Source organism: Lutjanus erythropterus, chromosome 23 (assembly GCF_056507025.1).
Source record: "Lutjanus erythropterus isolate fLutEry1 chromosome 23, fLutEry1.hap2, whole genome shotgun sequence".
NCBI classification, from domain to species: Eukaryota; Metazoa; Chordata; class Actinopteri; order Lutjaniformes; family Lutjanidae; genus Lutjanus; species Lutjanus erythropterus.
In genome coordinates, this window is record NC_139339.1 from 16,381,155 (window position 1) to 16,394,039 (window position 12,885).

General features: G+C 37.1%; 1 protein-coding gene across 1 annotated transcript in view; it reads left to right on the forward strand.

The window, feature by feature from the left end:
• The first annotated feature begins 511 nt into the window (after nucleotides 1–511).
• The window catches only part of LOC146305905 (uncharacterized), a 47,607-nt gene continuing 35,233 nt past the window's right edge, over nucleotides 512–12,885 (forward strand). Inside the window, exons 1-18 of the mRNA XM_084712711.1 lie at nucleotides 512–803; nucleotides 2,005–2,077; nucleotides 2,175–2,240; nucleotides 2,319–2,363; nucleotides 2,579–2,635; nucleotides 2,718–2,783; nucleotides 4,372–4,431; nucleotides 4,536–4,595; nucleotides 4,934–4,996; nucleotides 5,517–5,588; nucleotides 5,700–5,762; nucleotides 5,871–5,948; nucleotides 7,550–7,609; nucleotides 7,845–7,910; nucleotides 8,773–8,844; nucleotides 9,649–9,726; nucleotides 9,921–9,974; nucleotides 10,566–10,598. Of these exons, the coding sequence (XP_084568837.1) occupies nucleotides 2,006–2,077; nucleotides 2,175–2,240; nucleotides 2,319–2,363; nucleotides 2,579–2,635; nucleotides 2,718–2,783; nucleotides 4,372–4,431; nucleotides 4,536–4,595; nucleotides 4,934–4,996; nucleotides 5,517–5,588; nucleotides 5,700–5,762; nucleotides 5,871–5,948; nucleotides 7,550–7,609; nucleotides 7,845–7,910; nucleotides 8,773–8,844; nucleotides 9,649–9,726; nucleotides 9,921–9,974; nucleotides 10,566–10,598 (1,065 nt within the window). The 5' untranslated portion in view covers nucleotides 512–803; nucleotide 2,005. The remainder of the gene's footprint in view (nucleotides 804–2,004; nucleotides 2,078–2,174; nucleotides 2,241–2,318; nucleotides 2,364–2,578; nucleotides 2,636–2,717; nucleotides 2,784–4,371; nucleotides 4,432–4,535; nucleotides 4,596–4,933; nucleotides 4,997–5,516; nucleotides 5,589–5,699; nucleotides 5,763–5,870; nucleotides 5,949–7,549; nucleotides 7,610–7,844; nucleotides 7,911–8,772; nucleotides 8,845–9,648; nucleotides 9,727–9,920; nucleotides 9,975–10,565; nucleotides 10,599–12,885) is intronic.

Here is a 12,885-nt window from a genome sequence, read left to right on the forward strand (position 1 = left end):
TTTTTCTTTTTTGCCTCCATAATGTTTTGACTTGACTCATATAAGCAACAATATCGAAGTTTACTGAGATACAATTCTCAAAGGAATAAATAAGGTGAAAGTTGTAGGGCCACACTGAGGGACAAAAAAAGGAAATAATTTTTTTTTTATTATATTTTTCATTTTGGGAAAAAGTCCAAATCTATAGAATTAGTCTAAATGTCTGAAATAAAGTTGAAATGTCAGGAGTAGAAGTCGAAACGTCGAGAAGTGAAAATGTCAACAATAAAAAACTAGGACTAAAAATAAAGTCGCAATGTCAAGAATAATGTTGAAATGTTGGGAATAAAGTAGAAGTGGTGACAATAAAGAAGATTAAGGTCAAAACGTCAAGAATAAAGTCGAAATGTCGGAAATAAAGTTGAAATGTCAACAGGAGGTAGATGGAGGAACAAAATTAAGCCTTAGGGGAAAGAGGCCACGCCCCAATCCAGGTAACACAGGTGCGCTAAGAAAAAGATGGACGAGCGGCTTTTCCTGAAACTATGCACAGCTTTGAGGGCGTGTGGGTCACTGGGACACTGATACTGTCCATTGTTCCCCCTTTAAAGTAAAACTTCCCCTGAAATCAGAGCAGGCAGCAGTCCGGTCAGTAACCCAACGCCTCTGAGGTCCGCCTCAGTTTGCGCCAAACCAGTTTTACGTCTCTACGTGATGAAGGGGAAGTGAAGGATTGTGTTGTACAACTTTGAAAACACGGTTGTTGCTTTGCAACCCAGCTTTTTTTTTTTAAATCATTTTGTTTTTACTGTCGTAACACTGAGGTAGGTACCCTGCTCGTTTCATTGTTTTGTTGCTGGTGTTTTGTGTTGTCAAACATTCCTTTGTAGAGACAGACACAATGTACTCCACTGTTTGGGCGTTCTTTTGTGCGAGAACGACGCGACCAAACTACGTTCAAAATTCTGCCAATTTAAAGAGTTATTGCCTGTTTTCCAACTTAAACGTTCTTGAAAGCGACTTTAAATCTTTTTAATACTCAGTTGGACACATGTTTCAGTTCGGCGAAATCGTGTTTATCCAGGCCTCACCTGAGCCAGTACGTGGTAACTTTAATAATTAGCCTGCTCAGGCTTTTCAACGTGTGGGTGGGTACCAGCTGATGTGTTCAAAGTGGAAACATTACTGAAACCGTGCTGATGGACCTGACACAACCCGATTTGTTCAGGAAAACGTGTGTTTTCATAAAAACATTCAACAAACACTTAACTACTTAGACAAGCTGTGTTACACGTCACACCTTAAATTGTCTTGTAATTGAATTGAGTTTGGTGAGTGAGTCTATCCATAGAAAAGAGGGAAGCAACGACCTTGGCAGCTGATGACAATTAAAAAAAAAAAAATTGTATTTATTTTGAGCCTGGTGTTAGTGTTGAAGTAACGTCATTTAAATGCAAACATTTTTCACAAAAGCTCTAGTCATAAAATAAAGGTTTTTGCGAGCTCATTGGTTATATGGAGCACCTTAAAAATATATGAATGGAATATATATGAATATATAATGAAATATTTGAATGGAATTTGGTGTGTGGGTCTAGCCAGAGAAAAGAGGGCAGCAATGACCTTGGCAGCTGATGACAAGTTTTAAAGAAATATCATGGCATATGTGGAGTCATGTTTTAGCAGGTGATGCTACTTTATTACAGTGAAAAAGTTATTAAAAATGTACTTCATGATGAACCTGACCCGCACTGAGTTTTAAAGAAACTACAAAATACCATGTTTAAGGAAGTGATGTGACTTAATTAAACCATTTTTCCATTTTCAAAAAAGCACCCAAATCTTAAAACTTACCAGTATACGGAGCACCTTAAATTGTCAAATATTTGAATGGAATTTGGTGTGTGAGTCTTATCCAGAGAAGACAGGGCAGCAACAACCTTGGCAGCTGTTTTTATTTGGAGCGATGTTTTCTTGCTTCATCACAGCCAAATATTTAATTCACGTACGCCTTGTATTTTTCAGCATGAATATGTTCAGGAAAGATAAAGGCTCCACGGCCCCAACTCCAGTGGTCCCACCTCGACCCAGCAAGGAGGTATGAAGAGCATGTGAGAGAGTGGTGGAGGTCAGTGGGATATTTTGTTTGTTTACATGTGTTTGTTCTGTTAACTGAGGCCTTCATTCATCACCAGGAACTAGACCACCCCAGCATGTACAGCCAGAACAGCGAGTATGCAGGAGAGGACGCTGCCTCGCAGGTGAATGTTCAAACTGACTCATGCACAAATAAAGTTGTTTCCCACTCCCCACATTTTGACTCAAATTATTTCTTGCAGGAAAACAGAAGTGAGGTCACAAGTGAGCTTAACCCAAAGAGCAAGGTGAGAACAAGTCCACCGTTTTTACACACTCGACATAATTCTTTTGGTTCGCTGGTGTTTGTACACACCATGTTAGAGATTTTAAAACAAATGCATTCATAAACTTATGTATGGCAATTTTCCATGAGTTGTAAATCAGCAAAGATGATCTAAATGTGCATTTCCAACAGTGGCTCATATTATCTCTTAATCTGTGTGTTCTGTATAAATATCAGAGGACTCGGGTGATGGGAGTTATGCAGAAGGTCAACCCATTCAAGTCTGCCTCACAGGTAAAACATGACAACATGAAACAGTAACTGACATGACTGATTAATGTAAAATCGTATGATTAAACTTTCGTTCTGTGTTCAGGCCCCCGCTGCAGTCAACAAAGCTCCTTCATCAGAATCACTAGAACAGGGAACAGACTCCACACAGGTGAGAAAACTCAAATCTAACCTAAAAACTCATACATGTATGTACACATATATGTATGAGTGCTGTCAATCGATTAAAATATTTAATCGTGATTTATCACATGACTATCTGTAGTTAATCGTGATTAATCGCAAAGTAATAGCACATTTTTTATTTGTTCAAAATGTACCTTAAAGGAAGGTGTTTGAAGTTTGAAGTTTACATCAGTGAGGATGTTTTAGACCACAGCAGACAGCAAACTGCACGCTGACACACACTGAGGAGATGAAGAGGAGAGACAGAGTCTAGACTCTTCATCATGACTTACAATAATGCAGTGCAGTGACAAACGTTTCGTGGAGGAGACGAGCGTCTGTCAGTTTGGTCTGTACAGAGACAGATATAGTTCAAACCACAGAACTGTACGGTAACATCAGGCTTCATCATCAATTTAGTTTTTATATTGGTCGGCATTTCACACACTCTCTCCCCCTTCCTCCTCTCTGCAGCTCGTTTCTCCTCCCTCACTGTTATGATCAGTCTGCATGAAATAATCAAGTATTTAAACATACACAAATCAGACTTGGAATAAAAAGTCATGCACCACAGAAGTGTACAGATGATTCATGATCATAAAATGTTTCTGCAGCTCGATCAGTACTCTCTGCTCTTCCTCCTCATATACTTCTGTTTCTTTGTGTAGAGCCAGTTGCTTAAACAGACAAGCCTGTTTACATTGTGGTGACAGGGAAGCTTGCTTCTGATTCAAACTATGGTCAGGCCAATATGACAAAACATGCATTAATAATCACGCGAAAAAAAAAATAGTGGCAGTAAAAGATGGATGGATGGATGGATGGATGGATGGATGGATGTATGCATGCATGCATGCTTTTATAAAGCAATAATAATTACATATATACATTAGAAATTATGTTTTACAATGATATTATAATAAAATGTAAACCTATTTTTAAATCATGGCTCCAGACAACATTTGCATTCCGCAACATTTGCATTTCTCAACACAATACTGTCACATTTTAAGTGTCGATATTGTGTGTTTAATTATGTTTTCATTATTTAGCTACTTCACTTTTCTTTTATTCTGACAAACATGAGACATTAAGAAATGTTATATCAGGGATAATGTACAGTGAGCAGGTCATTATCATGAAATAAATCCCAACAGAATCATTCTTACAAAAAATGCATTTGGTAGATATTTACATGACACAAAATATTAATTTTAATTGGGTTTATTTCACAATAGTGACCTCCTCACTGTATATTATCCTGTATCCACAAAGCGGCCTTGGTTGGGTTTCCAAGCAGACTCTGATGCTGTTTATTTGTGGTATGAAAGCAAATGAAGCAACGATTTTATGATTTATAATCTTTACTCCTGCCGTTGTGTAATAATGTCAGCTGAAATGGTAAAGTTTAATGTGGCTTAGTTGAAACAAGTAAGGCCCCATTTAACATGCTTTAGTCAAAGTCAAAACCACAGATTCATTTAATAAAGCTACAAGGTGAATGAACAGAAGACATGAATAGAGTCGTAACTCAAGTGCATCACCTAATAAAGTATTGGAAACTTGTATTTCAGAACCCTGGTATGCTGAAAGGGGTCATGCAGAAGGTCAATCCATTCAAGTCTACCTCCCAGGTAACCACAGCATTGTCTGCATGTTGCAGTGGTGATGGTAACAAGGGTAGTGCAGGATATGTGTTAGACAATAAGGCCTCCACTCAGCTGGTTTTCTCACGCAGGTCACAAAAGCTCCATCCTCTGAGTCACTGGAACAGGGAAGGGGTTCAGACTCTAATCAGGTGGGTAAAAGATGATGATTTACTTTATCCTGAGTCATCTTCATGTACTTAGAGTCACTAAAAACACCTTTAAATGTAGACCCAGATATGCATGGCCAATTTATCAGGTTTGTCCAGCTTATTAATCCCTTCAATTTAAACACAAACCCTTTTATGTTCACTATTTCTGAAATGATAATTCATCTGCTTAGTGCCAGGAAAAAGTCAGATCAACTCTTCTACACACAGTAAATGTAAACTACTTAAAATAAAAAGATGGAGCAGTAAAAATGACCCCAGTATGTGACTATGTGTTGTAACTGGTGGAACGCTGGATAAACTTTATGTTTGTGTTTCAGAACCCTGGTATGTTGAAAGGGGTGATGCAGAAAGTCAACCCGTTCCACAAGACTTCCACACAGGTATTCTCTCTTTACATGTAGCCTGTGATGACCATTGATCTGCACATCTTTTTAAAAGGCAAAGCATCAGGAAAAACAGAATTAAAGATGCACAAGTAGAGCCGACCTTTTGATTGAGACTAGTTGACACACTTGGTGGTGTGAATTAAAGTTTAGTATTTTGTCTAAAGGTAATGTCTGGATGCCGTTACATGTCACGCCGCCACTACCTTTATTGTCCTGAATTTGCTTTACTATCAAAAAGAATCAATGAACAGAACTTTTTAGAGAGAGTTTCATAGGAATAAAAATGTCCGGTACTCTCAAGGGCACAGTAATCTTGTAACAGGAGAGACTTTGTCCAAAGAACATTGGCGCACACAGACTGAAGGCACAAACTTATCAACACCTGATGCATCTTCATCATAGTCAAAGCCAGTTCCAACTTGGTGGAGAAGAGGGATCTTTTGTGCAGAAATTCAGGTTCTTTAATTTTGAGGATCTTATTTTTTTTACCCCCTGACTGTCCTGTCCTGGCTAGGTACCAAAGACCGATCCTCAAAATGATTCTTCAGATACATCCGAGATCGGAAAAGAACTTCAAGGCAAACAGGTAAACGTTGTATGGTCTACTGTACATAGTTCATGGCTCTAAAAGTTTAACCTGACTTGCAAAGTTGCTGGAACAATACTTCAATCAGTTCAACATCTGTTTACTCTTTAGAATTCAGGAATGATTGCAGGAATGATGCAGAAAGTCAACCCGTTCAAATCCTCACAGCCAAAGGTACCACTTCTTTTTCTGACTGTAACACTAAACTGATGTTTAGGAGAGACAAAAAAATCGTATTGGCTGTTCTTTTATTGTTCTCTGCCTTGCATCTGGTCTTTCCAGGATAGCCAGTCTCTGCACAGTGACCTCTCCTCCAGTGATGGAAGCTTGACAGACAATAACAACTTGCCAGAGAAGCAGGTAGGTCTGAGCAATTAAAAAAAAGCAGGAGATCCTTTTTTTAAGTGATCATGTACATACTGAAAATAATGAAAATAAAAGCGCATTCAGGGCATTAATTAAGGCAACCATTAAAGGCAGTGAACACCAACGTAAAATTAACGTAACGTAATGTTACACTGCAGATTAGATGTTTAGAAAAAAGTATTTTCCCTGAGACAAACAGCCAGATGGTCTTTGGCATCAATGGTTTCCTTAAGTTCTTACTGATATCTTCTTTGACGCCAGGATGAAGGTTAAGCAGATGGATGGGGCAGAGCGAGAAAATAAAAGATGATGTTGCTGTTGGTCATTGCACTACGTGTCCATGTTGTGTTTCTTATTTTCTTTTTAAAGACAACTAAGTCATGGACATGTGGTGCTGAGACATAGATGCTTTCAGACCCAGCAACAACATCATTGTCCATCATGATTTTTCACTGTGGACATCATATTATGCCAGTTTGGTAAACATTGCTCAACAGTAGCCAGGAAACCATCAAACTAACAATAAACTTTTTGACTGTCTGAAAGTGTAAATAAAATTTGTCCTCAAAAGGCAACAACTCCCATAACAGATTGTTGGATTCTCCTGACTCCACTAGTCTTTGAAGAATTTTGTTAACCTAAACCCTTCTAATTATCTTTAATTCTCTGCACAACGGATGTCAGTACCAGGTGATGAATATCTGTTTTCCAAAGCTGCTGAGACAGAAAGTTGCCATTAATTCATGTAATGTTACAGTTATTGTTCTTGTTGTGTTGTTGGCTTCATGAAGGGCCCTTTCCCACCAAATAAGCTCCAGTTTTTGAACCAGTTCTGTTCAAGATTCTTAGAACTGTGGAGCAATCTAGTGAAGCAGCCCTCATTTCCACCAGTTATGAGCAAAACCGTTGTAATCAAGAATGTCATCAACAGAGGGCGCTGCACAATGCAAAATAACCTGTAGAATATGACACACCAGTTTGGTTCCAAAGGAAAACCTGACATTTTTGAAATCCACCAAGGAACCAAATTTTCAAAGTTTTGAACCAGTTGTAATTGGTGGAAATGTTCAGAATGGTCTGGGTTGGTTCCATGTTGGTGGAAAAGATCTATTTGTCATGTTTGGATCAGCTGAATAGGGTGTTCTTTTACTAAATCAACCACTAATTAAGTTACTGTGAACTATCATCTCGGATTGAGGGACCTTCATGAAGCGAGAGTGCTCCATTCATCTCTGCCTGGTTCTGTAAATAATTTAATAGAATTTTATAACAGGTTTAACAGGTTGTTGTCTCAGTAATGCTCCACTGTGTAAAAAGTACCTGCTTGCATTGCCATCTACTAGTGTTATTCTTGCTCTTACCACAAGATGGTGCCAAAGAAAAGAATTTAAATCTTCAGAATGATCCTTATTTTAAGACTTTATTTTTATTTTTTAATGTATTTTTATTGTATTTTGTCCATGTCATGAATATTACCCGCATAGATAATGCTTTAATGGCTTCTGTTGTATCAACAGAATGTGATTTAATACATGTGTTCATACGTTCTTCATTTTCTTTTTATGAATTTGTGTATTTTTTTGTATTTATTTTAGAACCCTGGGAAGTTCAAAGGGATGATGCAGAAAGTAAACCCCTTTAGGTCTTACACACAGGTACTGTACACAAGATTTAACCTCTCGTCTCTCAACTTAAGATTCTGTGATTGTACATTAAGTTTGACTTAAAGGAAAAAGTTGATAACCAGCTTTGTGAGATCAGTTGTCATGTGTCACCACCGCTCAGTTCTGTCAATCTGTGACAGCTGACGCCATGTAGTCTGCTTTGGATTTATTTTCTTAAGACAAACACCAGCTGGATGGTTGTTTACCCAGTTTCATTGTGGTACAGATGCCAGACGAGGAATGTCAGACAGACTCTACAGTTCCGAATACAGATTCCTCATTCAAGACGCAGGTACGGGTTTAAGGCGAGCTCTGCAGGATTGTCCAAAAAAAAAAAACAGTGCACAGACAAAAACATAATCCCTCCCAATCATCACCCACGACTCACCAGAAGTGTGTGGCAGCAACTGCATACCATCTTATTTTCTGATTATTTTGCAGTGCTCAGGATGGTTTACCAAATCAAAACATTGCTATTTGGCATCTTCATATCCATCTATAGTGCATTTACAAACAGCAACAGCTCCACCTTATTCGACTTTTTAATGTTAAGGTGATTTTTGGAAGCTCCAGTTTTCAAAGGAGCTGCGTATCATTAAAAAAAATATGATACTTGTACCCTTAAAGTGATACCAATAACCATATAGTACTTCATCTGCCTTTTTTCCACTTCATTTGATACCCATTTTGTGACTGGAGGCATTCTTGAAATAATCCTCTGGCATTTTGTGCATTTATTGTTCTCAATGTTACAGCATGTAGTTGTTTTGGTGGCATCTCGACACACTGAACCGCCAACTCCATCATATACACCACAGGCAATTTCACCACATCACAGGCTTTATGGTTTGTAGCTGTTGTTGTAGTAGGCACATTGCCTGCAGTGAAAACCATACATAATATTTTTCTTTCTAGATCTACGTACAAAAAGCATCAAAATGCAATAACTGAAGAGTTTTTGATATTGCCTGGTATTAAAGATATTGAGAACTGATACCCAGCTCTAGTTTTCAAGACTTCACAGACAGTCAAGAGTTCATGTCTGAGGTGTACAGTTTATCATAGCTGTAATTTGATCGCAGCGCCCCAATTTTCTCTTTAGATTCTGATACTTCAAATGAAACTGCCCTAAAGTTTTTATTCATTTCTCACAGGAAAAAAAAGGTATTCACAGAGAGCACTCCACCAGCTCTGAAAGCCTGGATGACAGCACCATAGAGAGACATGTAAGACATTTAAATCCAACTCCTCATTGTCATGAAGGATTTTTTCTTTTCTTTTAATCAGGGCTGCAACTAACGATTATTTTCATCATCGATTCAATTGTCCATCATTTTCTGAATTAATCAATTAGTAGTTTGGTCCATAAAATGTTAGGAAATTAAGAAAAAAATGAATCAGTCCCAAGAGGACGTCCACAAATGTCTTGTTTTGTCCACAATTCAAAGATATTCAGTTTATTGTCGGAGAGGAGCAAAGAAACCAGAAAATATTCACGTTTAAGAAACTGAAATCAGGGAATTTGGAAATTTTTAAAATTGATTATTGAAATAGTTTAATTAATGGAGGCAGATTCTTTTAGCCATTGTGTTTTTTTTTTATATTTTATTTTAATGCGAGACTAGCAGGGTGATAAAACTCGGAAGTAACTCATGAAAACAAGCAGTCTAACCAGAAAAATGTACGGCATCTGTCATGGGAGAAGCGCGTGACGCACAAGCTCACCACAAGAAAACAATGACTGTTCATTATTTATGCAGGTGAATTATCGGTGACAGCAGTGAATTAAAACATGTAATAAATCTTATACCCCAATAATCATGAGGAACTGCGCCTGTCAGCAGATCTCACAGTTTTAAGTGACTGGATTCTTATATAATATACTGCACATAGTTTGCAGCCACATAAACACATGATTTTTATCTTGTCTGATGCTTTATGTGAGAGATTTTTTGCAGAAAACTGCAAAACTGTATATTATCATATGTTCAAACTGCAGTGAGCAAAATAATCCCTCAATCTCTCCACAGACTATTTGGTACACTGATATAGACACCAGTTGTGAGGTGAAAAGCCAGCCAACGGGAGCACCAAAGAGAAGAACTATGGTATGTAAAACGGGGATTAAGGTCACATTACATTCAGATTAAGCCACTTTAACACGTGCAGTACTGTTTAAAGCTTTCATACAATTACTCTTTGACTACAGTCACTTGTGTCAAGGTTGTTATTCACGCACTTACTGCTCTTATGCTGCAGGGCTGTAAAGATGTGACATTTGTTTTCCTCATTTCTTCTCAAGACTTTCAGAATAAAGAGGATTCTGCCCACCGCATTGTTTGGGCCTGGAACAAAGGTACCACTGAACATGTTTCATAACACTGATTAATGAAGGCGTCCACTCCAAAATCTTATATTTTCTTTCCACTACCTTGTGGTACTGTCTGTGGTACTGTCTGTGGAGGACTGAAACTACCAAAATCAAGACGGAAGAAATAAATAAATTAATATAAATTCTGATGATCAACCAATAGGTGAGAAGTTGACACACTAATTTGCATAATGTAGCATAAAGAAATGTAAAATAAAATTACAGAGATAAATACTTTGGGGGGGAGGCAAAGGGAACATAATACATGAAGATATTTCAAAAAGAATAAATTAATTAAATAAGAGGGAAAATTCAATGGGAAAGTTAACAAATAATAGAACTCATACAAAGGTAAATACAGATTCAGTTTAAAACAAATATACAATTCTTTGTTGATGCATTTATTGGCTTATTGATTTATTTGTTGAGTGATTTGTTTATTCACTTATTATTTTTGGTAGTTTTGGTCCTTCATATTCTTCTTATTTAAAAACACAAATGTCAGTGTATACACTGAAATATTAAATATTATTTTTTCCTATGATTCAATCTTTTTTTTTTTTTTTTGTTCCATAGGACACTGCAACAGCATCATCTGACACTCCCCTGGTGAGTTTGGATAGCAGCTTCATGTTAAAAGCACCTTTCAAGCACGCAATCCAGTGTTAAACATGAGCTAAAAAAAGAACAGTTTTAACAAAATAAAACCAACAAAAAGAATAGCAGACACAAAGTTTCAATGCAGTAATAAATGGATGAATAATTAAAGAAAATGCAACACAAACCACAGACATACGGACCAGACTATGAGCTGCAGCTTAGTTGTTTTACCCACATTTTGTACAACCATTGTACACCAAAACATAATGCAGTGATTTGCAAATTCTTTTCAACTTATATTCAATTGAATGTGCAAAAACAAGGTATTTAATGTTCAAAAAGATTAACTTAATGGATTTTTTGTAAATGTACACTCATTCTGAATTTGATGCCTGCAAGCATTTGGGAACTTAGGACACTAACTGTTTAAAGTTTTGAAAGTGAAATTCTTTCCCATTCTTGTTTGATATACAACTCAAGTTTGAGGGCGTCTGTTGTCATTTTTTGAGCTTCATAATGCACCACACATTTTCAGTGGGAGACGGGTCTGAACTGCAGGCAGGTGTTCTGCCTCAATAAGAGAATTAAAATGTTATCAGTGAGCATTGATGCTGTCATGTGCACATTCTGCAGCTCAGTCTAGTAGCTGAACTCTTTTACTGTGAAGCCCCACTGTTGTAACATTTGCAGAATGTGTCTTGACATGGTCTTGCTGACTGAAAAAGATGTCGTCTCGATGGCAGCATATGTTGCTCCAAAGTGGGGCATGCACAGATGCAGCAGTTACCCATGATGCCGTGGGCACTAACACACCCCTGCACTGGTAATAATGAAATGGTCTTTTTCCTCTTTAGTCTGGAGGCCCATGATTTCCAAAAATATCTGAAATACTAATCATAATCAAATAAGTTCCTCAATCCATTGCACACTTTTCTATTTTCAGTCTAAGGCCCAGGGGAGTCGCCAACGTTTCTGGATGTTGTTGATCATTTGCTTTGCAAGTCTTAACTTGCATTTGTAGGTGCAGTGGTGGAATGTGTTTGCCATCAACCTTTTTCTGTGGTGCATCTGAGCCGCGTGGGTTTTTAATGCAGTGCTGCCCGAGGGGTTGCTCTAAAACTGCTTGATTATTTGCCCACGCAGTTTTTCGCAATGGTTAACCTCACCCAGACAGGTGTTTTTTGACTGTTCCTCAACTGTCCCCATCTTTTCTTGCCCAAATGTGTTGCAGGCATCAGAATGAGTGTATATTTTCACAAAACAGCAAAAATTTTCAGTTTGAACATTATAAAGCTTGTCTTGCTGCTGTATTCAATTGAATATTTGCAAATCATTGCAGTCGGTTTTTATTTGTGTTTAACACAGCATCACAGCTGCTGCTTTGATTTATTTGATTTTCTATTTTTCAAATGCATAAAGAAGCCATGTATAATTTTACTGTATATTGAGTGTAAATACATGCAAATATGTGCAAATACAACCACACACAGGTCAAAGTGGATGCCTCAATAAACCAGATAGGGTAGTTTTTTTTTTTAACCCTCTGTGGTACACATTATGATGCCAGTGAGGGCATTGTTTATTTCATAAACATATGCAAAAATATTCAATAACATCAAGAAGTCACAATTCATTTTAAATTTCAAATTAAAAAGAATTATAAAAAGAATTTATATATATGTATGTATGTATGTATGTATGTATGGTCATATGTATGTATGTATGCTCGTATGTATGTATGCTCATATGTATGTATGCATGGTCATATGTATGTATGCATGGTCATATGTATGTATGCTCGTATGTATGCATGGTCATATGTATGTATGTATTTATGCATGTATGCTCATATGTATGTATGTATGCATGGTCATATGTATGACCATATGTATGTATGTATGTGTGTATGTATGGTCATATGAATGTATGCATGGTCATATGTATGTATGGTCATATGTATGTATGTATGTATGTATGTATGTATGGTCATATGTATGCATGTATGGTCGTATGTATGTATGGTCATATGTATATATGTATGGTCATATGTATATATGTATGGTCATATGTATGTATGTATGTATGCATGGTCATATGTATATATGGTCATATGTATGTATGTATATATGGTCATATGTATGTATGTATGTATGGTCATATGTATGTATGTTTGTATGCATGGTCATATGTTTGGCCATATGTATGAATGTATGCTCATATGTATGTACGTATGTATGTATGCTCATATGTATTTATGCTCGTATGTATGCTCATATGTATGTATGCTCGTATGTAT